The 24,449-nt window shown below is 52.8% G+C and overlaps 1 protein-coding gene across 4 annotated transcripts in view; it reads left to right on the top strand.

Annotated features, from left to right (window-relative positions):
• Positions 1–24,449, top strand: part of ABR (ABR activator of RhoGEF and GTPase) — a 180,536-nt gene that overhangs the window by 108,719 nt on the left and 47,368 nt on the right. For 3 of the 4 annotated variants that reach the window (XM_058560160.1, XM_058560161.1, XM_058560162.1), the window contains 7 exons: positions 2,625–2,810; positions 8,662–8,769; positions 11,604–11,664; positions 16,541–16,593; positions 17,163–17,303; positions 19,106–19,227; positions 21,038–21,203. In XM_058560160.1, the coding sequence (XP_058416143.1) occupies positions 2,625–2,810; positions 8,662–8,769; positions 11,604–11,664; positions 16,541–16,593; positions 17,163–17,303; positions 19,106–19,227; positions 21,038–21,203 (837 nt within the window). Of the gene's footprint in view, positions 1–2,624; positions 2,811–8,661; positions 8,770–11,603; positions 11,665–15,358; positions 16,173–16,540; positions 16,594–17,162; positions 17,304–19,105; positions 19,228–21,037; positions 21,204–24,449 lie in introns of those variants that run through there. The other variant, XM_058560163.1, reaches the window with a different exon arrangement.

The following is a 24,449-nucleotide window of genomic DNA, read 5'->3' as shown; positions in this document are numbered from 1 at the left end:
TCAAGGCCCTGTTCCTGTCACCTTCTCTGTGAAGCCCTCTGAGCTGTGCCAGCACAACCTTGGCACCACTTGGTTGGTATTTACAGTCCAAGTTGGGTAATACCCTATCTTGCTTTGTCCACTAAATCATTTCATTTATGTTGGTCCAGTTTACCCAAATAGATGGTAACATTCTCTAGAGCAAAGATTGTGAGTCATAAAAATAATCTCCTGAAAAGAAAATTGGACCCCCATCACTCCCCTGCTTGAATCCCTCCAGGGAGAGCCAGGTCATTGCAGGGGCTGCAACGCCACACTCTTGCCCCTGCAGGATCTGGCGCCTGCCCCCACTCCAGCCCTGCTCTAGGCCCCTCTCCTCCCCTTGCCCACTGCACTCAGCCTCCCTGGCTTTCTTCCAGCTCCTCTCTCTTGCCAAGCCAATTCCCGCCACAGGACCGGGCGTTGAGGAAGTCTTCCTGGAATACTGTCCCCTCTGCCCCCATGCTTGCATTTCAAGGTGAATGTTCCCTTCTTGGAGAAGCTGTCCTTATCACCCTGTCTCGGAGGCCCCCTTCTTATTTCTTTCATTGTACTTATATGTAATTGTGTGTTTGTCTGTCTCCCCTACTAGATGAGGGGCTCCATGGGAGCAGGGATTGGGTGTGTATTGTGAATCACTGAATACCCCGGGCTGGCCTCACATTAGGCGCTTGGTACACTATTTGGGGTGAGTAGTAATAATGGTAACAACTAACATTTATAGATTGCTTTCTATGTGCTAGACACATACTAGATATTTTATATAAATTATGGTTTTTGATCTTCCTATCAGCGTTCTTGAGACAGTAATATTATCCTAGTTTTATAAAGGAGACATCTGAGGCCCAGAGATGCTAAGTGACTTGCCCACAGCTATTAAGTGGCAGAGTTGGGACTCAAACCCACCCTGCCTGGCCTGCACCGGGTTCAACCTCATCCTACTTCCCTAGCAAAAGGCTGGACATTAAGGTTAGTTGCTTCCAGTGCTGAGAGGGTCAGAAGGAGGGCTTCTGCTTTTTCCTGCCTTTATCATGGTGTCTGGACTTTCCAGAGCTGGGAGGACAAGGGAGCCAGAAGTTGGAGCATAGTCTGGGTATTTGAGTGGAGGGGACTTCCTCTGGTGGACACAATTGGGCTCTGCCACCATCAGAGTGAGGCAGATGGGAGGATGGGGTGAAGCGTGGCTGGGAGTTTGGCTGCTGTGGTTGGCTCGAGCTGGTGGTCATCTCTCTGAGTGAGCTAGTGATAACGTTGATCTCCCTCAGTGTAGGTGTCACCTCCAGTCCAGCATCAAATCCCCCATTCTCTGCTAGAATGCTTCTCTTGTTGGAAAGCTCACTATCCGATCCAGTCAGACAGTGGGGGACAGCTCTAGTGAGTCCACACCTGCCCTCATACCTTCTCCTTGCTGCTCCTGGGTCTCCAGAGTGACCCAGACCAAATCAAAGGCCTCTTTCCACACAGCCCTTCAGCTAGATGAAGAACATCAGCCATGCTTGATTCAGGCTTCTCTCTTCCAGGTCAACATCCCCTCTGCTCCCGTGCCCTCTCTGTGTGGCAGGTTTCCAGAGCCTGTCTCGTGGAGCAAAGTCTGGGCAGTCTAGGCATCTTTGGGCGCTTTGAGGCTGAGGGAAGGCCAACCAAGGAGGAGCTCTCTCTCTTTCAGTATCAGTTTTTTTTTGTTTCAACTATGAATTTTAATAGCTTTTTCGTGATTTACTCATTGTAGGTGATTTAGAAAATGCACCCAAGCCCCATTTTCCCACAGTCCTACTGTTGGGCATTAAAGTGATGGCTTCAGCTCCCAGCAGGTGTTGGGGGATGGTCCTCAGTGACTGTCATCACCTCACCCTCTCCACCTGCAGACCCTGGAGATCTTAGTGTAGACAAGCAGAGATGACAGGTAGGTTTCATCGTGCATGTCAACTTTGGCATTGAGAAAGAGTCTAAGACTATGACCAGGCTCAATGAGAAAGATCATTGTGATCGCTTAGCAATGTCTGCCATGGGTATAGGAGGGAGGGCAGTGACGTGTATGCCACCTGCTCACTCTCTCTGTACTAAGTGATGGGGACTTGAAATATCAGTGCAGGTGAGGTTGGTTTTGGGTCTCTTCGAGACTCTACCCCCAAGTCCTAGAATTGTGTTCTGTTTCTTGGAAGGAAATAGCTAAGGGATTGAGTTCCCAGTCAACGCTTCCTTCCACCAAAGTGTGACAAGGGACCTTATGACTCAGAGCATGAGGCCATTGTGGAAGAAAGACATGGATCCTGTTAAACCAACAAGCAAACCCGGTACTGCCCAGGGGCCAGGAGCCCCTTGGGGGTCAGGGTGTGGAGGAAATATGTCCTGGCACCACCCTTTGGGCCTGGCAGGGCTGCAGGGCCAGGCTCTAGCTATCAAGTTCCCTCTCCTTTCAGTAGCGCTTGGCTTGTTGGGCCCTGTGACAGCAGCTGCTTGATACAAACCACACTTCAGGTGCCCTGCCCTCAGTGGCCTTGTCAGGCAAAAGTCGGGCAGCAGGGAGGCTACTCAGTGCCCTGGGCCTGCTGATACTCTGGGTTATTTGCCTCTTACCTCTGCTCTTTCTTCCTCTTCTCTCCCAGCCCATGAAACCCCTGAAGGCCACAGCCACCACCTCCCAGCCCGTGCTCACCATCCAGCAGATCGAGACTATCTTCTACAAGATCCAGGACATCTATGAGATCCACAAGGAGTTCTATGACAACCTATGCCCCAAGGTGCAGCAGTGGGACAGCCAGGTCACCATGGGCCACCTCTTCCAGAAACTGGTGAGTCTCCCGTTGAGGGAGGGGCCTTTTCCAGGACCTCAGTGGAGCTGCTGGTGTTGGGAGAGGACTGGTCAGCCCCAGCCCTCTTAGCCTCCTTGAAGGCCTGGGTCATTTCGGAGTCCTGGAGGAAAGTCTGGGCCTCTGCTTTATGGGGAACCTGGGTCCCCTTGCCTCAACTCCCAGCCTCCCCCAGTGAAGCCCTGGAGTGCTTCTAGGGTTGATGGAGACAGGCTGTGTACATAGTGCTCCTGGCAGGGCACTCTTTCTCTCTCACCCACTCAGGGGGCTCCAGGGCTGGAACAAAGGCTCCCCTGCTGGGCTTCAGGTCCCCTGTTACTCAGCTGACAGAGGGGCATGTGCCAGGGGGACGGGCGTTCACCACACCTCAGTGCTGCCTCTGAAGTGAAGCAGTCGGATGGGAGACCGTGTCAGCTAACAGTCCTCTCCTGAGGACCCTGGAGCAGAAAGCATAGAGCCCAGCCCACCCACCATTGCAAGGGAGGGAAAAGAGAGGAGGAGGTGGAAGCAGTGCAGACTTCATTTTGGGAAAGGCTCACAGCGGTCTTCTGCTTGCTGGGGCTTCTGTGACATCCTCTCCCCTAGCTCTGTGTCTCTCTCTGGCTGTGTCCCATGGACGACCCTCAGGTCAGACCCAGGGGACCCCCCACCCAGCTCTCCCCTGGGCTCCCCCCCCGATAACTTCTGCCAACCTAGCAGGCAGGAAGGAGAGCAGAGTCAGTGGCCGTTGTTCTCGGGTGTGAATGGTGGCGGGCAGGGAGCAGCGCCTCTGTCTTTCCTCTCCTGCAATGGTGGGGCTGGGTGAGTGGACAGCCTCTCCTTTTCTTACACTGGAGAACACCTTTGCTTGGATACTTTAGGGCCTCAAGCTCAGCGTGTTCAAAACTGAACTCGTTGTCTCTGAAGTTCTTTGTGCTTCTTCCTGCCTCTGTCTCGGTGGGTGCTGCTACCATCCCATCCCTCATCCATCCATGACTCCCTTGGACTCATCCGTGGCACCTCCTCTTCCCCCATCCCCTCCCTCACTCCACGTCCCCTCCCACCCTGGTCCACTTCTTTAGTGCTCACAGTGACCTGCTTCTCTCCACCCCGTCTGGCGCCCTCACCTGAACCATTGCTGTGGCCTCATGAGTGGCTTCTGCCTCCGGGTCCCCAGGCCCGTTCGCCTTCTGCCTTTCACCTCTACATAGCAGCAGGAGAGAGTTACCTAAACTCCTGACCAGACCGTGCTTCTCCCCTGCTTAAATCCCTTCAGTGGCTCCCCTTTGCCCACTGGATAAAGGTCAGGCTCTGAGGGATGACTTAGGAGACACTTCATAGGCTGGCCTCTGTCCACCCCTGGCCTCTGGCCGCTGCCCCCCTCACCCTGTGTGCCCCCCGACCTGAATTTTCTGTTCTCAGGTCCTACTGCCGGCACTCTTGATCTCTCTGTACTCGAGGCTCTAGCTGCCTGAGAGGTCCTTCCCCATCGTGTCCGGCTTCTCCTGGTCAGTTCCTAGCTTAGAAGTGACCTCCTCAGAGAAGCCTTCCCAGCCCCTTAAACACAGCCCCTGTGCTTGTCCCCTCAGTTAACACCATAACTGCCTGACTTCCCAAAGCCATAAGCTCCAGAAAGGCAGATTGTATTTTCTTTATCATTAGACCCCCAGAAGCAGCTCAGTGCTCAATACCTGAATGAATGAATGAATGAGTGAATGAATGAGTGAATGAGTGAATGAATGAATGGGTACGTCATGACCTTGACCACTGGGACTAGGGAGAGCTGGGAAGGGCATTAAGGGAGACGTCGCAGGGCCTGAGGTCTGTGTCTGGAGATACCAGCAGTGTTGTGGAGACAAGCACAGCCTCTAGAGCCAGGTCACAGCTGGGTTTGAATCCTGGCTCTGCCTAAACTAAACCTGTGACTTTGGGCAATTTACCCAACCTCTCAGTGACGCAGCTTCCTCATCTGTAAAAATGAGGATAATAATAGTATTTACCTCATTGGATTGTTCTGAGGCCTAAGTGAGTTAATACCTGAAAAGTGCTTGGAACAGGGCCCAGAACATGGTAAATACTCAATAGTTAGCCATTATCATTACTGGTTTTTTTTTTTTTTTTTTTTTTTTTGTGAGGAGATCAGCCCTGAGCTAACATCCGCCAATCCTCCTCTTTTTTTTTTTGCTGAGGAAGACGGCCCTGGGCTCACATCTGTGCCTATCTTCCTCTACTTTATATGGGACGCCGCCACAGCATGGCTTACCAAGCAGTGCGTCGGTGCGCGCCCGGGATCCGAACCAGCGAACCCCGGGCCGCCGCAGCGGAGCGCGCGCACTTAACCGCTTGCGCCACCGGGCCGGCCCCCCATTACTGGTTTTTTTTGTGTGTGTGTGAGGAAGATCAGCCCTGAGATAACATCCATCCTAATCCTCCTCTTTTTTTTTGCTGAGGAAGACCGGCCCTGAGCTAACATCTATTGCCAATCCTCCTCCTTTTTTCCCCCCTTTTTTCTCCCCAAAGCCCCAGTAGATAGTTGTATGTCATAGCTGCACATCCTTCTAGTTGCTGTATGTGGGACGCGGCCTCAGCATAGCCGGAGAAGCGGTGCGTCGGTGCGCGCCCGGGATCTGAACCCGGGCCACCAGTAGCGGAGCGCGCACACTCAACCGCTAAGCCACGGGGCCGGCCCCTATCATTACTGTTATTACGATTATGATTATGATTATGATTATTAGGAAGAGGCAATCCAGAAGACCTCGTTGTAGGGGAACTCCATGCTTCTGGTTCCGGCAGACCCAAAGTGCTTGCCCCGGTTCAGGGTGTTGAACCCCAGTTATCACTCCAGCCTGGTCCCAGGAGCCTGAGTTGATTGGCTTGAGGGGCAGCCTCTCCTCAGCCCTCAGGAGAGCAGAAGAGAGCAAATCCGGGGGCAGGAGGGCGAGTGGCCTAGAGCAAAGTGGAAGGGCTCTCCTGGTTTATCTTTATCACTTGGACCCTACTGTCACCTGTTCTGGTCTCAGCTCCAGGTCTGGTCATGAATTTGCTACCCACCTTCCCTCCCCAGCACCATGCACTGATGTCTGAGGCCCCTGGGGCTGCAGGCTTGGGAGGGCCTGAGTGGAGCCGGGGCGGCCAGGCATCTGGAGGCAGTTTATTTTCAGCTGGTCTCCGGGTATTTGATTATCCCTTACCAGAGAAGAGAATTAGCATCTCTGCTATTTGTTTTATGAGATCACCCCCGTGCCAGGCTACTGTTTCCAAGCAACCTCCACTTCCCAGTTAATGACCCTGGCAGGCGAGGCTCGGGCCCTACAGATGAGGGTGCACTGTGGATGGCCTGGGATGGCCAGTGACCTTCCGCCCAGGTGGCTCCTGCTTCTGGCTCACCTTCTGCTACTTCCTTAGGCAGTGAGACGGGAGGGTCGTGTTCCAACCTGGGTATCCAGCCTTTATCCTTCTCGCGGGAAAGAGGGACAAGGAGGGCACGTTCCTGGAAGAAGAATAGCACTGATTTTTACTTTGCTTTAGGAAGCGCCTGTCTAGCACATCTCCTGGAGCTTGGGACGCCAGTGGGCCAGTACTCCCCCCCACAAAAAGGAAGCAAACTCCATCCCTTCCGCTCCCCCCACCCCCCGACCAAGATTTTCTGTTTGAAAAGTGTAGCCCAGCTGGGCTGAGACCTGCATGCTCTGGCCTTGGCATCTCCTCAGGCATCCCAGTTCTCACTTACTTCTCTGGATTTCCTGGGCGCCACCTGCCCGCCTCCTCGGGGGGCTCTGTCTCTGCACTGGGCAGCTCCAGGCCCCTGCCCCACCATTTTGGGTCCTTGAAGAGCACAAGGATTCTGCAGAAAGCAGAGTTGTCCGGGTGGGGCTCAGGGGCAGCCCACTTTCCCCAGCACCTGGTGGGAGCCTGAGGAAACTCTGTGGCAGCTGAACCTCCTTGCTACTTCATTGAAACCAGAAAATCTAGAGAATCATGTAGCAAACAACTGTGTACTCACCGCCCAGAATTAACAGATGTTGAGCTCTGAAGATACACGGCAAAACTTTTCAATCAAGAAAATAAAGCATGACAGATAAAGATGAAGCCCCTCCCTGTCTCCCACCCATTTCCTCTTGCTCTCCCACCCAACCTAGAAGCAGCTACTGGCTTGAATTTGGTGTGCAGCCTTCTGGGCTGTAGTTTGTGTTTTTTCTGCATATCTATGTCTTTTTATGGCATTGCATGTACTTTTTAAATGGATATAATGTGTGTGTATATATATATATATCATATTTTATGTATTTTGCAATTCAACCAGCATTCGTTTTGAAACGTGTCTGTGTTGCTACACATAGATCTAGTTCATTCATTTTAACTGCAGTGTTTGTACAGATTCCTCTATTTGTGAGCATTTGTTTCCAGTCTTTCCACAAGAGGAAGAGTGAGGCAGTGAATACCTTCGCTCATGTTTTTTTTGGGCACACACAAATGCAAGTTTCTCTAGAGCAGCGCTTTCTAGTAGAAATATAATGTGAACTACATATATAATTTAAATTTTCTAGTAGCCACATTTTAAAAAATAAAAATGAAATAAGATAAAGTAAACATAAACAGGTGAAATTAATCTTAAGAATATATTTTATTTAGCCCAATAGACCTAAAATATTATCATTTCAACATGTAATCAATATTTAAAAATTAATGAGATAATTTACATTCTCTTACACATACTGAGCGTGAAATCCAGGGTGTATTTTACGCTTACAGTGCATCTCAGTTTGGACTAGCCACGTTTCAGGTGCTCAGTAGCCACAGGTAGCAGGTGGCTGCCTACTGGGCAGCAGAGCCCTAGAGTTTGTATGTAGAAGTGGATTGGCTAACCAGCAGGCTGAGCTGTGCATATCTTCAACGTTATTAGTAATTGGCAAATTGCTCTCCAAATAATTGTACTAATTTACATCCCCACAAGCAATCTATAAAAGTTCCTATTTCCCCAGTTTCTTGCCAACCCTTGATATCATTAGACTTTTAAATTTTGGCTAGATTGATGGGTGTGAAATAGTATCTCATTGTGGTTTTAATTTGAATTTCCACCCTTTGCTCCCTTAAAAGGAAATGCATATGCACAGCAGAGAGAAGGCTTTCCATAACTAGTTGAGGGATTGAATTAATGAGCCTTGGTTTCCCTTTTGCAGAAAGGGATGATGGCATCTGTTCTGCCTCCCAGAGGAGGCGAGCCTCTAGGTGGTCATGAGTAAGTCAGGGGAAGCTTTGTGTTAGGTTCAGAGTGACATGCAAAATGTGTAGCGAGGCAGGGCTTCCGGCTCCTTGGAGGCTGAGGAGGTAGGGACAGGGACCTAGAGGCTGAGGGCAAGTGGGAACTATGCCTTTAAATGCTGTGCCTCATGGTCAGCATCGGGAGTGGGGTACTGAGCAGGCGGCACGTGTCCACCCCACTCCCGGTCTCTCCCTGCTCCAGCGAATTCCAGGCTGTGAAAGAGGTATGAGGCGTTCAGGGGCTTCAAACCCTGCAAGACCTTGATGATGCTAAGTAAAGCCAAACGCTAAGATGAGTTGAATTTCTAACATGCCAACAAAGGCCCTGCTCTGCTCCCCCCAACCCCAGGACCCCCTTATTAACCTTATTGGCTGAGCCAGTTTCCATGGAAACTGTCATTTCAAAGGGATACTGTAGTATGTTCATCCTGCCTTTCCCCTCTGTTCCCAGCCAGCCCTTTGGAGCTGAGTTAGAGGTTCTGAGTGCTAAGGGAGCTCCAGATGCTCTGGTTAAGCTTTCATCCATTCATTAATCCTCTTCCCCCATCCCACTCCTGCCCTCCTCTCTCCCTCCCCTCTCTTCTCCCGGCAGGCCAGCCAGCTTGGCGTGTACAAAGCGTTTGTGGATAACTATAAAGTCGCTCTGGAGACAGCTGAGAAGTGCAGCCAGTCCAACAACCAATTCCAGAAGATCTCCGAGGTGGGCAGCTCCCTGCACAGCCACCCCAATGACTCGGGTCTTTGGGGGATGCTCAGAGCCTTCTAGCCTTTGGGCCTCTCCTCCGCTGCTTGCCGGTTAGGGACACAGTTCCTCTGATGGGTAACACTTAGCCTGACATTTGCTTTCTTGCACTTGACGTTTTCCTTCTTAATATAAGAATATCGATTTATTTGATTTTGTTATTCTGTTTTACGCTATTCTGTATTAGAATGGAGGAGGCCAAAAAGAGAAGAAAAAAGATGGTATTCTCCCACACTGTGGTGACCTTGAGCAAGTCACTTCCCTTCTCTTGGTCTTATTTCCTCTTCTGTAGAATGAGGTGTCTGGATTTGTCCAGCTCATCCCAAACTTGCTTGATAAGAACCACCGGGCACTGTTTAATATGCCGATCTTCAGGCACCCTCCCTGGAGCTTCAGTTCAGAAGGTTTGGGGTGGCCCAGGAATCTGTATTTTCAGCAAGCTTCCCAGGTGATTTTTATGATCATGAAGATTTGAGGAAGTCTGGACTAGGTGGTCTTCTAAGATCCTTGCAATCCCACAAGCAGAGAGAGGACAAGGGCCACTTGTATGGAGAAGAAGCCCCAGACCCTCGGGCTGGAAATACGCCTGTCCTTGCTGCTGCAGCTATGCCTCCCGTCCGTGCTCCTCTGCAGGGCAAAGATGTGGCATTGTCTGCCGTGGACACTTCTGTCCAGGACGTGGCAGCGAGGGGCTCTAGGATCCTTCAGGAGCACAGCCCAGCTTGCCTCATTAGCCAGAAAGATCTCAGTGACACCCCCAAGCCACTGGCCTTGCAGTCACGGCACCCGCTCCAACCTCAGGGCAAGAGAACCTCTGGGGAGGGGAGGCGGTGCTCCTTCTGCAGTTTTGGAAGTCCTGCCTTATGAGCCCCTCTGGACCCTTTGCTTTCCTGTCTCGGCTCTGATGCTAGAAAAGTTGATGAGATGCAGGATAGTTTGTGAAACTACTGGGGTTATGGGTTATACCCGAGTTTGGAATCAGCCTAGAGGCAGCACAAGAGTTGGACAGACAGAGGTGAAAATGTCAGCCTGATTACTAGGAAAAGCTGGATTGGAAAAGTGTGGACTTGGGCTGTAGCCACATTGGGCTTGCTAACACTTCCCCTCCACAGTTGAGCACATCTACTGGGGGCAGAGGGAGGAAGGCTGAGCTCAGTTTCTTCTCCCAAACCCAGCGATCAGGAGAGTCACCCTCTGCCTGGGAGGATGGAGTGGGGAGTGGGGAAGTCCCTCTACATGGAGTCACGAGGCTGGGGAAATGGTGCTTCCCCTTGTGGCTCCCAGCCCTCCCTGGGAACAAACTGGCTTCCCCTGATCTGTGTTAGAGTGGTCCTGCCAAGGCTGCCCCAGTACCCAGAGTCATGTATGGTCCACAGTGGGGAGTCTCCTCTTAGCCTGGGCTGCCTGCCCGTTTTCTGTGGTCAGCAGAAGCCTGTGCTCTCATCCCCAAGCCAAGCCCCTCTCAAAGCCTGCAGGCCCCAAGGGCAGAGCCAGGCCCGTGGCCTGTTGCCAGGTGGCTTTTCACCCTGACTCACACGCTGACGCCGACTCCGTCGCTTCCTGCTGGCGCTGCCACTTAATTACTGCAATTAGGCCCTTTTTCTCTGCAGCAGACCAATTTCATATCTCTAGGCTGCACTGGAGGGGGCATGGAGAAAAATTCCCTAAAGCCTGGAATCCAGACACCAGCCAGAGACACAGCCTTGAGGAGCTGAGTAACCCCCCTTCTCCTCATCCCCACCCTCACCCCCAAGCCCCAGGCTCAGTCCCTGGGGCTGGCAACAGCTTGAGGCAGGAGTAGGAAATGTTCCTGCTGCCCGGGCATTTCCTCCCTCCCAGGCAGAGCAGGCAACATCCCCTGGGTCCCTGGCCTTGGCCTCACCTCGCCCCGCCTTCCTGCCTTGGAGGCCCCTCTGAGCACTCAGCCCTCTGGGTGGGAATTGCGTTACTGCTCCAACTGCAGGCCATGCTGGTCCGTTGGCAAGGGCTGGAGCTGGAACCTGTCTCTAAAGGCGGATAAAAGAGGTTTGGGTCAGATAAGCCCTCCCTGGAGCCTGTTTCCAGCACTCACTACCTGGTCACTTTGCATGGATCCAGGAGGAATGTTCCTCTCCTTCCTTGCAGTTTCCTCTCTGGTACCTAGTGCACGCACTGGGGCGTGGGGAGTGTTGGTGGTGTTGGGGACTGGCTGAGTCCCTCTCTATGTGGGTAGGCTAGCACTCAGACTGCCCTGTGGAGCACAGCCTCTAGGCCCCAGGTGCACCCCCTCCCTGCTTCCCCCTGTGCACGTGTGCAAGATCCCTCGCTCCTGATCTCAGGGACTGCTCCTGCCCCAGAGATTAGCTGGTACCCCTGGTGCTTGTCCACTCAAACCCTGTGTGCCCTGAGCTGATGCGTACAGAGCCCTAAGTAGTGGCCGCTGCGGAGGGGAGCCCTGGGCAGAGGGTGGGAGGAGTCCTGCTCTTGCCGCCACTCCTTCCCTGGAGGCCTTCAGAGTCCCGGGGAGGGGCTTTAGTGGGTGGGCTGAGAAGCGTCATTATTGTAGTCCTCTGTGGTACCTGGAGCCTCTCCTTGCCTGCACCCAGCCACTGGACTCCACGAGGCTCCAGGAGGTCATGGGTGTGGCACAGGGAGGTGATGAGGCAGAGGGAGGCCTGTGTCCCTTGGTCTTGGTCTCTCTTCTTGTATGTGCACCCCTGGGTCTCAGAGCCCTTCTTCCTGCCATGCTCACCATGGGGGATGGGGAGGCTTAGGGACAGACCAGGAAGTGATTCCTCTCCTCTGTTTGGCAGGAACTCAAAGTGAAAGGTCCCAAGGACTCCAAGGACAGCCACACGTCAGTCACCATGGAAGGTACTCTGAGGAACGGCTGGATAGCAGTCACCTTCCTTTGTCTGGCTCTGTGGGCTACGGTGCCCTGCTTGTGTGAGCATGTGCGTGTGCATGTGTGAGTGTGTGTGAGCGCACACACGCCAGGAATCCAGCCTCTGTCCCCAGGCAGCTGGCCAGCTACAAACGTGCTCCTTCTTAGGATGCCAGCAGGCGGCTCGCTCCCGTCCTCCTCCTCCCTCCTCCCGCCTCTCCACGCGCCTCCCCTCCCCTCCCCTCCCCTCCCCCTTGCTAGAGGAGCACTCGGAAGCCGCTGCTTGATTCTGGAGGCTGTGCAGCAGCAGCCGGCAAGGTGCCTGAGTGGCCGGGCTGCTGATGGGAGCCAGGGAGCGATGGCCACATGCTCCTGCCACAGGGACGGAGGCTGCCATGGAAATTCTCCTCATCATTCGCTTCTGCTGTAACTGCACCTATGGTAACCCAGGCCCCCTTCGTTCAGGAGGTGGTGTATCTTCCCACCTCTGGGGGCTGGCTAGAGTGGGCTTAAATGTAGCCATCAAGGTTTGGGGGGCAGCAGAGAAGGGAGGGGGAACAGGTGGCTGGATCTGCGTTTACCCCCATTCCAGTCAGCTTCCAGCCTAGAGTTGAAGTCTGGGGTCCGCTCCGGGCAGGGTGGCTTGGAAATAGAAGGACCGGGCTAGAAGGGTCCAGGTAGCCCCGAGGATCTATGGGGAATTGGTGGCTTAGCTTGAGAGGCTGTGGGCAACTTCCTGGAGAGGCTGTTAAGGAAAGTGACAAGGCTGTACCTGCAGGCGTGGCAACCTGGGGCTGGAGAAGGGTCAGCAGGGGCCAGTCAGAGAGTGACAGATGGCCTGGAGAGTAGTGCCTTGGACCCAGAAGGCGCCAGCCCCGGCTGGAGGGAGAAGTTGGGAGTTTCTTTGTTTCGGGAGAGAGGAGAGGAGGTTGGGCGGCCAGGGTATTGTGTGCTCAGAGTGCTCATGCCGCCTTCACCACATTCTCTCCTCTCAGAACGGCGGCTGTGGGGGAATGTGGATGCGGCTGGGAGAGCAGGAAGGCATTGGGGTGCTCTGAGGGGTTTGTTTCTGGCCACTGGAGACCCTCGAGTCTTGGCACTTAGCGCGGAAGGTCGGTGGTGAGTGCTGGCAGGAGAGGGGGGCGTGGCAGGCCGCTGCTTTGTGAAGGTCACACACCCACCGTACAATGGAAGGGTCTGGGCCCCTCTGCAGCTTCCTCAGTGAGGGGGTCCTGGGACAGGCACATGCTGTCAGCCAGCCTGTTGCTCAGGGGAGGCTGAAGCAGACCTAGGCCAGGAGGTGTCCAGAAGCCGGGGGGCCCTGCTCTCTGAGGCAAAGAGCGCTGGGGATGACCCACGCTGCCTTTGGCGGGGGTGTGGGGTCAAGTGTTGCCTTCAGGCCAGCTGCTCTGGGCCCTTGGAGTGGCAGACGGCTGGTTTTAGGACCTTCTTCCTTCCCCGCAGGCGTTTTGTTCCGCACCCTTCCCAGTCACTTTGCTTTCCCATCTCCGTGGTAACCTGGAGCTCCTAGTCTAAGGCTGAACGGAGGGGGGTGGCAGTTTGCTGGAGGAGAGATGATGATGTTTCCTGGGCTCTTTCCCAGAGGCCATTGTGCCCGAGGGGCTGTTGTCCCCTCACCTCCTCAGCCTGTCCTGTGTCAGAGACCACGCGTGATGGAGGGAACCCCTGAGGCAGCCGCTCCAGCCATCCCAGCAGGACAGCTGTGGGAACTTGAGTGGCTGGGCAGAAGCTGCACTGTGCCCTTGGCCCTCAGTTCAGATCCTGACGGCTGGGGTCCGGAGGAGAGCTGGACTGGAAATTGGTCTGTTTGAAGATCAGAGAGGACATGCTCTTTTTGGTCTGGCCTGGGAGTTGGTCGACTCAACTCTGCCTCCCTAAAAAAGGAAACGAGCTTGGCACTTTGCTTCCTCTTCTCTCCCCAAAAGGAAGCTTAGTCTTCGTGAAACAGGCCCTTGGCCTGGAGTTTGAGGTTTCTTTGGTCCCTGCGATGCTTTCTTTGAAGTCAGCTTCGGAGGGGTAGTGAGGAGTGAATGAGCCCTGGCTGACCACTCTGTTTAGAATCTTCTCAGCCCGATCAAGGGATGCTGGTTCTGGGGGTCCCCGGAGGCTGCGCACCTGGGGGCTCAATCTGGAGTTGTCAGCCTTAATGGTTATTTTCTGAGCGCTCATTCTGCCAGGCTCTGGGCTCCGTGCCAAATGCTAGGGGGATGCAAAGGGAAGTCGTGGGTGACCCAGGCCCCTAAGGAGGGGGCTCACCTTGGCAACAAGAGAGGCCAGCTCACCTACTCCTTCCTGGGGAATCTTTCTGAGAATCCTCCTGAGGGTTGTTGAGCTTCGGCAGGAGCTGCCTTCCCCTACGGAAGAGCTGCTCAAAGTTAGGAGCATGGGTAGATCTAAATTCAAACCCAGCTGCCACTTACAGCTTTGTGATTGTGAGCAAGTTACATAACTTCTCTGTGCCTTAGAGAAGTTTCCTTATCTGTAAAATGGGGCTAGTGATAATTGCTTCCCTTTTTAATCAAAGGAAATAACACTTGTCAAACAGTGCCGTTGGACACAGAGTAAGTACCCAGCGAACTAGAGAGAGGCCAGCTTGCTCGTGTCAGGGGTCTGACTTGTAGGCATGGTGGGTGTTGTTTGCAAACGTCTTGGTCAGGGAAGGCTTCCTGGAGGAGGAAGAGAGACGGGCGTTGCAACTTGGTGAATAGTGTCTGTCCCAGGAAGCTTAGTCTTCGTGAAACAGGCCCTTGGCCTGGAGGACCAGCATGGTGAGGGGTGGGGAGAGTAGGGGAAGCAGGGGCAGGAGCAGGCCAGTCTGCCGGAGCCGTGGAACAGGTGAAGGGGCAGGAACAGGTGAGGGGGACAGGTGGGCTCTTCACCCTGCATTCTTAGGGGAAGCTGGCGTGCAGGGGCCATGGGGACACCCCCATGGGGAACGTCGGGTTCTCTCTTCCTCCCCTGGTTCTCCGTATCAGGGCCCTCTCCCTGCACTTCCCTCCCCCACTTCTCCTCCAGCTGCCCTCCCCCATCTGGGGCTGAGGTTCCGCAGCCCCTATCAGGTGGCCTCCTGAGGTGACTCCAGGCATATTAATAACCCCTCTGAAACCCAACCTACCCTTTGTGCAGATCTCTGAGCTCAGTCAGAAACCTCTTCCTCCTGGGACCCAAGAGAGGGACGCAGGGAGCTGACACTGCAGTATCAGCTTTCCCAGGCTGGAACTCGAGGGCCCACCCAGCAGGTGTCTGCTGCCCTCGCACTTTCTCCTGGGTCTCTGAGGTTCTCGGGGTGTGATGTTTTTCCCCCTAAAGATGAGCTAAGCCACAGGTGGGTACCCTAAACAGCCTCAGTGCTGGGCTCCCCCCTGGGCTGGTAGCTGGGCTCTACCCTCACTGTCCTAGGATACCCCCAGCATCGTCCTGTCGGTTCCAGCTCCCACAGCCCATGGGGAGGGTCTGTAGAAATTCGTAAATTAAGAAAGCACTACAGATAAGTCGTGGGAAGTATGTTTGCATAAAGCAGTGGGTTTCAATCATTACTTTGTATCAGAATCAGCAAAGGAGCTTTTTCACAATGCCGATACCTGGGTTCCACGCCGCAGATTGGGATTTAGTTGATGGGGTGGGGAGAGGGGCAGGCAGCTGTATCTTTTAAGAGCTCCCCCAGTGCTTCTAATGGGCAGCCAAGCAGACTGCAGATACGGCTCGTGGCACACCACTGAGACTGCATCTTCTCTGTAGCCAGCAGATTGTTCCCCAAAGTATCTGCTTAGCTATGCACAGGAGATTTACATCTAGGGCTTCAGGATTTGGGGGCTGGCTAGGGCATGAGTGTCAGCTCTGAGACCTGTCACAACCTGGTCCGATGAGACACACAGTCTAGGGTCCTCCTCCCCAGACCAGCATCCTGCCTCTTACTGCTCCTATGGCAGAAGGACAGAGGTCATGACCCCATAGACAGAGGCCTCCAGGTGCAGGACTGAGGCTGAGGGAGGGGCGGGGAACAGTTGCTTGCAGGAAGTGTTGATCGGCCAGCAGCTGCCTCCACCTGTCCCTGCCGAATCCCAGCAATCCTCATTTGGTGTTCTGGTTGCCAAGGGGTGTGGCAAACAGGGCCCCTGCTGAGTTGCATTTTCCCAGCCTCCCAGAGGCCCCGCCTGAATTCCTTCAGGAAATCTTTGCTCCTTCAGCTGCCACTTGCTTGAGGGCAGAGTCTTTCTGTGGAGACCTGGCCTGCCTCCCTGGCCCTCAGCCTGTCCTATTTTGTTTCGGGGTTTGAGGGCGTGGAGCAAGGTCTTCTCATGGAGATGAGGCTGGCTGTGTGGATCAGAACAAAGCCTGCCCTTCCCAGCGGGCGATGCCAGGCCTTGGACCAGAGAGCTATGAGGATGATCAGGCATGGGAGAGCCACCCTTCTCAGAAAAACAGCATGTCTCCCTGCTGCATTCTGGGGTCCCAGGTGCACTGGAGCTCTTGCGGGGTAAGGCGAGGCGTGGCTGTGTGATTCAGGGTCGGGGGTACAGTGGAGCAGCTGCATTCACTCTGAGCCTGCAGGCTAGGACAGGCCTGCGGGATGGCCCTCAAAGAAGTCACCTCTGGTGGGAGATCAGATGAGGGGGCAGGTGGGAGGGGCCTGGGCTGCCAGAGCTGCTTGTCGCCTGTTGGTGTTTTCTGGCCTGCCCTGGAGGGAGAATGGAGGTGTGAGTTGCTGCAGAACCTACTCTGGCTTCCTGCAAGTGGGTGTCCGTGTGGGGAAGTGAGGCAAGTCGGGGGATAAGGCTGGACTCTGAGGTCTCTGTCTGCTCGCATATTTCATCTGTCCTGTCTCCTCCCTGCCTTGCCCAACAGCTCTGCTCTACAAGCCCATTGACCGAGTCACCAGGAGCACCCTGGTCCTACACGTGAGTGTCAGCCCCCTGATTGGCCAGGGAGGGGTTAGGAGTTCGGTGGGAGAATGAGCTTAGGGTGGAGGGTGCTGGCGTCACTGAGAATAGCCCATTTGGGGAGCTGGGCAGAGGGTCCCTGCACCCCGACTGCGCCTGCCTAGCCTGCGGTAACCATGCCAACGGGCCCAGGGTCTAAATATAGCTTGGCCACTAAGCTTGACATTTGGCCAGATGCTCCCTAGGAGGCAGACACTTCCCTTGCCTGACGGTCTCCAGTGTTCTTGGAGCAGCTGCGGGGTGGGTAGAGGGCTGTCTCCTCAGCTGCCTGGTGAGATGAGACTCTACCTGGCTCCCCCGCCATGGGGAAGAGTAATGACTTCAGGAGGAATAAAGGGGCACCACTGCCCTCACCCCTCTGCTCTGACCCTAATCTTTGGTTCAGATTCTGCAGGCATGGCCAGATTAGAGTGTGGGTCCCTGAGCCCCCTGCTCGGAATCCCTTTGGTGAGGATTGAGTACTCCCCACTGTTTCTCATTGAGCCCCAGAACCGCTCCCCACAACTCACCACCTCATCTCTTCCCAGGACCTGCTGAAGCACACACCTGTGGACCACCCAGACTACCCACTGCTACAGGATGCCCTCCGTATCTCCCAGAACTTCCTGTCTAGCATCAATGAGGACATTGACCCCCGCCGGACTGCGGTCACGACCCCTAAGGGGGAGGTGAGCTCAGGACCCAGCACAGCCTCCCCCAGGCTGAGGAGGGTGCAGCGGACCAGACCACCCATCCCTGCTCTCCTGCACACACAGGCACCGCTGCCCTGTCCTCTGTGCCTCTCCAACCCTGATCCCCCGTGCCCAGCTAGGGAGAGATCTTCAGGCCCTGGGCTGAGAGCTTTAAGTCCAGTGTCACATTAATCTTCATAATAATCCACGGAGGCAGAAGAGGAAACTGAGGCCTGGAGAGTCTCTGCAGGTCTGGCACGAGGTCTCTTGGCCATAAGTGTTGGAACTAGATTCTTTAGCTAGGGTTCTCTGTCTGTAAGCCTCATGCATTGTCTCCATGCCGAGAAGCCAGGGGCTCTGGCTATCTCATTCTTAAATGCAAACCCCCTGCTCTGGGCAGTATGATGTCCTCAGAGTCCCCTGAAAGATAATGGCTCAGTCTGAGGGAGCTCGGGGAGTCTCTGGGAGCGGGAGCTCTGAGCTGCCTCTGATCAGCCTGCTGAGCAGGTGGGCAGGAGCTAGGAGTGAGCCTGGCAGCAAGAAGGGCTGGTAGGAGAGGTGGCTGAGGCTGCCAGGTTGCTGGAATGTCCCAGGTGGTGCCTAGGTGTGGTACAGCAGCTCCAGTTCCCTGGGGGCCCTTCTTGGTAGAAAGGTGGGTACCCCAGTGAGAGGAAGCAATTTGAAGAATCAGAGAGACAGTTATCCATGTGGGTCAGCAGCTTGGCCCACATATAGGCCTTCCTGTCCAGGAGAGGTAATTAAGTGGCATTTAGGAATGCAAGCTGGCTGGGTTTATGCTCTTTTGTTACATTTACGAGCCTCCAGTGTCTCCTGGGGAGGGAAGTAATGAGGGACAGGGTCTGGAGAGTGACTAATGGGGCGTAGAGAGCTGTCCCTGTGTGCAACTCCCAGCCCTGGTTTGCAAGCCCTGGAATGTCGCTCGTTTGTTTGACTCCGGGATATCTGAAAGATCTCCAGAGGGTTTAGAGCACTGTCAGTCTCAGATCATTTTAATTGTCTACTTTCAACATGCTCACCAACTTATTGCAACATAGGTAGGTCACACAGTGTATCGTACACAGGGAAGGCTGGGACAGATTGTGACAGCCCCAGAGAAGCCAGCTGGCTCTGAGAGTGGCAGGGAGGAGACTCTGGAAGTTCCACATGGAGCAAAATGCTCTCACCATCCAGAGCCCAGGTTAGAGATGGCTGCAGGTTCCCCCAGGACACTGCTACGGCCCCACGGAGGGTAGCCCAGGGTCTCCATCCACCTCGGGGTGGTTGAAGAATCCACTCATAGGTAGCATAAACAGGACTGAGTGGGGCTGCAGGCCAAGGTTGGACTGAAACTAGGTCAACTTCTTAGGCAGAGTTGGGGGTGTTCCTGCCCCAGCGTGGAGGAACCAAGTCATCCTGGACTAGGGTCCACCCAGGTGGGAGCTGTTGAGAGCTGCGGGAAAAGTGTCAAGCTGCCATTTATTGATCACATATTATGCGCCAGGCACTGTACTGTTTTACGTATACCATCTGGACGGTCCTACTTTATGGGGCAGACATCATTATCCCCGTTTTACAGATGATAAGACTGAGGCTCAGAGAGGTCAGAGAACTTGCCCGAGATCACAGCCAGAAAGTGGAATTCAAGCCTGTGTCTGTGTGACCCCAAAGCCAATGCTCTTAACCACCAAGCACTATGGCCCCTCCCTGCAGCCCGTCCCCAGATGGCGCCCCCCAGGGCAGGCTGGGCCCTGGGCTGACTCCCCCTGAGCAGGTGGGGGTGGGTGTGCCCTCTCCCTCAGACGCGACAGCTCGTGAAGGATGGCTTCCTGGTGGAAGTGTCAGAGGGCTCCCGGAAGCTGCGGCACGTCTTCCTCTTTACAGATGTCCTACTGTGCGCCAAGCTCAAGAAGACATCTGCGGGGTGAGTGTGCGTGAGTCCAGGGTGCAAGGCGGGAGGGAGCTAGACCCTGCCCCGCTGTGGAGCCCCCCAGCAACCTGGGGCAATCTGCGTTTTTTTTTTCCTTTTAAAAAATATATTAATTAATTTTATTTTACTGCGTAGCCTTTTTCTAAAAATAAATCTTGTCTTTAATTATAAAGGTAATATAACCAAATTACAGAAAAAAAACCCATCACCCCCCTGAACATAAGCGTCAGTCTCCTCCTGCTCTATTTCCTTCCAGTTTTCTTAAATGTTCTTCTGTTTTTTCATGTACTTGTAATCAGAGTGAATGCCCAATTTTGGGCTCTGCATTTTTCAACCCACGTCATAAGCATTTTCCCTGTTGCTGCCTAATCTTCATAGTCATCATTTTACTTTCCTGCATGATGTTACAAGTGGATATGCCATCATTTACTTGAGCATTCTCCTTTTATTAGACATCTCTAAATTTTTGCTAACTGCAATTCAGTGAATATTCATTCAATCTGCTGCTACCATTTATTGAGCACTTATGCCATGCCAGGTGCCATGACAAATACTTTGAATATATTATTTCTAATCTTCCCAACAACTCCACAAAGTAGGTATTATTATCCCCACCTCACAGGTGAGAGAAAAGACTTAGAAAAGTTAACTTTTCTAAGTAAGTTGCCCGAGGTCACACAACTAGATGTGGAGGAGATAGGATTTGAACTTTAATCTGACTTGAAAGCCTCTTTCCACCTCCTCTCTATACCCAGTGATAAGGATCTGCTCTGTGCTGTGAGCAGAAAACATTATTCAGTATTCATCACATGTCCACATGTCCTTCCACCCACATGTCCTTACCACCTACTGTGTGCCCAGTTCACTCCCTTACAGTCCAGGGGAGACAAGCCATATGTTCCCTGCAGCACTAAGGGACCAGGGTGAGAGGTGCAGACCTAAGTCCTGAGAGAGGTGAGAGAAGGAGAGGCTATCATGAGCTTTGATAAAGGGACGACTCCCTGGAGCTAGATCACGTGTGAGATCATTCTAAGGCAGAGATGGCATCATAAGTACACATACCTTTGCCTTTAGTCCTTTGCCCATGGCAGACATTACTAATGAACCGCAGCACTAGTTCCTACCGAGGCTTGGACGTGGCTTTATAATCCTCGACCCAGTACCCCAGAGGACATCTATTGATCAGAGTTGGCATTCAAAATAACATTTGTATTCCATCTCTAGCCTAAAGGATAGTGAATATAAGCTAGGTCTGGATAGGCTAGAAGGGAGGAGGGAGTGTGGGATGGGGAATAGGAAAGCGTGAGCCCACTCTTGCTCTTCCCCTAGAGATTTGAGATGTTTAAAAACATCAGTTCTGGGGCCAGCCCGGTGGTGTAAGGGTTGGGTTTGCACACTCCACTTCAGCGGCCCGGGGTTTGCAGGTTTGGATCCCAGGCAGAGACCTACACACCGCTCATCAAACCATGCTGTCACAGGCATCCCACATACAAAATGGAGGAAGATTGGCACAGATGTCAGCTCAGGGCGAATCTTCCTCACCAAAAAGAAAAAAGAAACATCAGTTGTAGTGGGCCAAAGACTGGGAGGCAAAGGGCCAGAACCCCCGCTGCTGGCTGACCCTAGAACCCGACTGTCATTGCTCCACATGTGTGTTTCTTCATCGGGCTCCTCAAGGACAGGGATCATTCTTGCCTGTGATGAGTTTTTGTAAATCCCTTTCAGGCGGTTTTTTGGTTCCAGCAGTTCAGGCTTAAAAAGCCAATTTCCCTCTGACTCGTGTCTCCCTCTGGCTTGTTTGCAGGAAGCACCAACAATATGACTGCAAATGGTACATCCCCCTGGCCGACCTAGTGTTTCCATCCCCTGAGGAGTCTGAGGCCAGCCCCCAGGTGCACCCCTTCCCAGACCATGAGCTGGAGGACATGAAGATGAAGATCTCCGCCCTCAAGAGTGAAATCCAGAAGGAGGTGAGCAGAGCCTAGCATCTGAGCTGGACAGGAAGTTGGCCATTTTTATTGGGGCCCTTTGAACTGGGTGTGCCGGGGAGGTGGAGGGAGAGGAAGTTGTCAGGTTTGGGAATCCGATAACAGAGGCAGAATGCAACAGTGGGAGGCCTCCAGCATATACATGCTCAGGGAAAGACTGACCATGGCAGAGTAACTGAGCAGATGGAGGGCAGGCCAAGGAGTCAGTGCTCAGAATTTAGTGGGGTTAATTATGGGAAGTTTCCTGGAGAACAGTGTATGTCAAACACTGTAGAAAAGGAAAGCAAGAGAAGAAGACATTCTTAAGGAAAAGCAGGATGTGTGTAAGAGAAAAGACCTGGGAGGCCTCTCAGAAACTGACAGATCAAGTAGGCAAATAAATAAGGAAAGAGGGGCCTTGACTATCACAATTAATATGCTTGATCTAAAAATGCACAGAGGGTCTGGCCTAGTGGCATAGTAGTTAAGTTCACGCGCTCTGCTTTGGCGGCCCGGGGTTCACAGGTTCAGATCCCAGGCATGGACCAAAACACCACTCATCAAACCATACTGTGGAGGCATGCCACATAGAAAATAGAGGAAGATTGGCACAGATCTTAGCAGGGACAATCTTCCTCAAGCAAAAAGAGAAAGATTGGCAACAGATGCTAGCTCAGAGCCAATCTTCCTTACCAAAAAAAAAACCGTAAGTAAATAAATAAAAATGCACAGAAGCTTGGGTCTGACAGAGGACTGAGATTCTTGTCAAACACACATGGAACATTCACAGGCGTTTATCATGTTTTAGGCTGCAAAGAAAATCTCAATTTTTAAAAAAAAAATTGGTAGCATACTGGTCATGTTCACAGACCACAGTGCAGCAAAATTAGAAATCAACAACTAGAATATAGTTAAGAATATGCCTGGAAAGTTAAAACTTTCATGGTAAAGAGGAAATGAAAATGGAAACTGCAGACTGTTTAGAACTGCATGAAGATGAGAGCGCTACATACAAAAACCCATGGGATGTAGCCAAAGCGCTATTTAGAGGAAAATGTGTAGCCTTACAAAAACCCATGGGATGTAGCCAAAGCGCTGTTTAGAGGAAAATGTGTAGCCTTAAATTCATATATTTGAAGACAGTGGCTAGAGGAAAGCACTGCGGGAGGCGCCTTCCCCATGAATGGCAGAAAAGGCAGGGAGGGGCTTGGTTGGTTGGCCTGGTCTCTCCTCCTCACCTATCCAGGCTCAGCTGAGGCCTCACCTCCCCTGAGGAGCCTTCCCTGATGTCCACCCCCTGCAGTCTGGGTTGGGTGCCCTGCTTCCTGGTTCCTGATGTTTTACTTTTTGCTTTGCTGTAATGGTACTGAATTATTATTGCACAGTCAGCTTTCTCTTTTCCCCACTAGAATCTGAACTCTACTGAGGGCTGTTTTCTTCAGCATTATGTCCCCAGTCCTTAGCACATAATGAATAGGCGCTCCGTGACCGATTGTTGAGGAATACATCACTGGGTGGCCTCTAAGGATCCCCTCAGCTTGGACATCTCTGTTTGAAGGAGAAGAAGACCACAGTGATAACCTCAGGAATGTTTGCAGCAGGGGGATGTCCTGGGATTGGGGGTCCAACTGGAGGTGCATCTGCCCAGAGGGAGCACCCTGACCAGCACAGGTGTCCTCCTCCTGAACACCACGCCCCACTCTGCCTCAGCTGAGCCTATTCCCCATCTGGCACTGCCCACCATCCCCACCCCAGGGGCATCCTGCATGCGTGTTTCTCACCTGGTCCTGGGAGCCAGTGGGCTTTGTGCCCTCCCTCCTGCCCCAGGTGTGCAGACATATGTGTAGACATAGCTTTCTGCTCAGTCGAATCAGTGCTTTCTGGGGCTGGCTCTGTGGCATAGTGGTTAAGGTTCAGTGTGCTCTGCTTCGGTGGTCTGGGTTCACAGGTTTGGATCCCGGGCATAGACCTACAACGCTCATCAGCCACACTGTGGTGGTGACCCACATACAAAATAGAGGAAGATTGGCACAGATGTTAGCTCAGGGCGAGACTTCCTCAGCAAAGGAAAAAAAAAAAAAAAATCAGTGCTGTCTGAGCTCCACTGGCTGCTGCCTGCAGGGCCGTGCCAAGTGCCTCCTAGTGTTTATTGTCCGATAGACCGATAGAAAAGGCAGACATGCCCGTTATGGACCACCGTGTGGGATACAATGTGATGAGAGTTGCTGGAGAGGCACAGTGTCTCTCTGAGTCACAGAAGCAGCGATGATTTATTCTTTTAATAATAGTTTTTTAAACTTATAATTTTTTTTCCAATCACCAATGTAACACTGGCTTGTTATAGAACGAGGAATACAATACTGAGGTGTACAAAATACAACTGATGCTCACCCATCTCCCGTTGTTAACAGTTTGAGGTGTATTCTTCTAGACTCTTCTATGCTTATACTGGTGTGTGTGTGTGTGTATATGCTTTTTGTCTTTTTAAATGAGACTAGACTACATGTGCCATTTTGCAAGTTAAACTTTTCACTTAACAGCGTGCCTTAGAGCTCCCTGGATCTAGCAGATTCTTTTTGACAGCTGCATCCTATTCTGTGGCTTGACTGCACAGTGACGTATTTGGATGTTGAGATTGTTTCTGGTTCTTTACGCTTAACAGGCAGGTCTGCAGTAAACATCACCGCACTGTATTCTCTCTGGGAGATTCCCTGCACGTGGGATGTCTGGGGCAGGGTGCTTGTGCAGTTAATTGCCAGATTTACCTCCAAAAAGGTTGCATCCAATCATGTTCCCACCAGCGTGTGTGAGAGTCCAAAGTTTTGCCCATCTAGTGGGTGGGAACATGCTGCAGAGGTGACTTCCACCTGAGGAACTTAAGGATGGTGTTGGCACTGAGGCTTGAAGCAGAATAGAGGGGGTCCTTTATAAAACATAAACTTGAAAGATTGGAGGAGAAGGGGATACTGGTCGAGAGGCAGTGGCTTGTTAGAGAATGGGGAATGATCCCACGGGAATGAAGCGGAGGGTGCAGGGTGGGGCGTGGTGGGATATCAGGCTGGGTGTGGAGGCTGGACCCAGCCTGGGGAGGCCCTGTGTGCCAGGCCAGGAATCGGGCTTTATGCTGAAAGGTGTCTGTGGTTTTTAAGCAGGGTGTCTCAATGATACCTGGGATTTAACTTATAGAGGTGACTCAGTGGTGACGTGGAGAGGCTAATGCCACTGCAAGAAGATTTTTATTACTTATAG

This window comes from Diceros bicornis, chromosome 18, assembly GCF_020826845.1.
Source record: "Diceros bicornis minor isolate mBicDic1 chromosome 18, mDicBic1.mat.cur, whole genome shotgun sequence".
NCBI lineage: Eukaryota > Metazoa > Chordata > Mammalia > Perissodactyla > Rhinocerotidae > Diceros > Diceros bicornis.
Note: the sequence above shows the minus strand (reverse complement) of the source record. Positions and strands in the feature narration are given on the sequence as shown.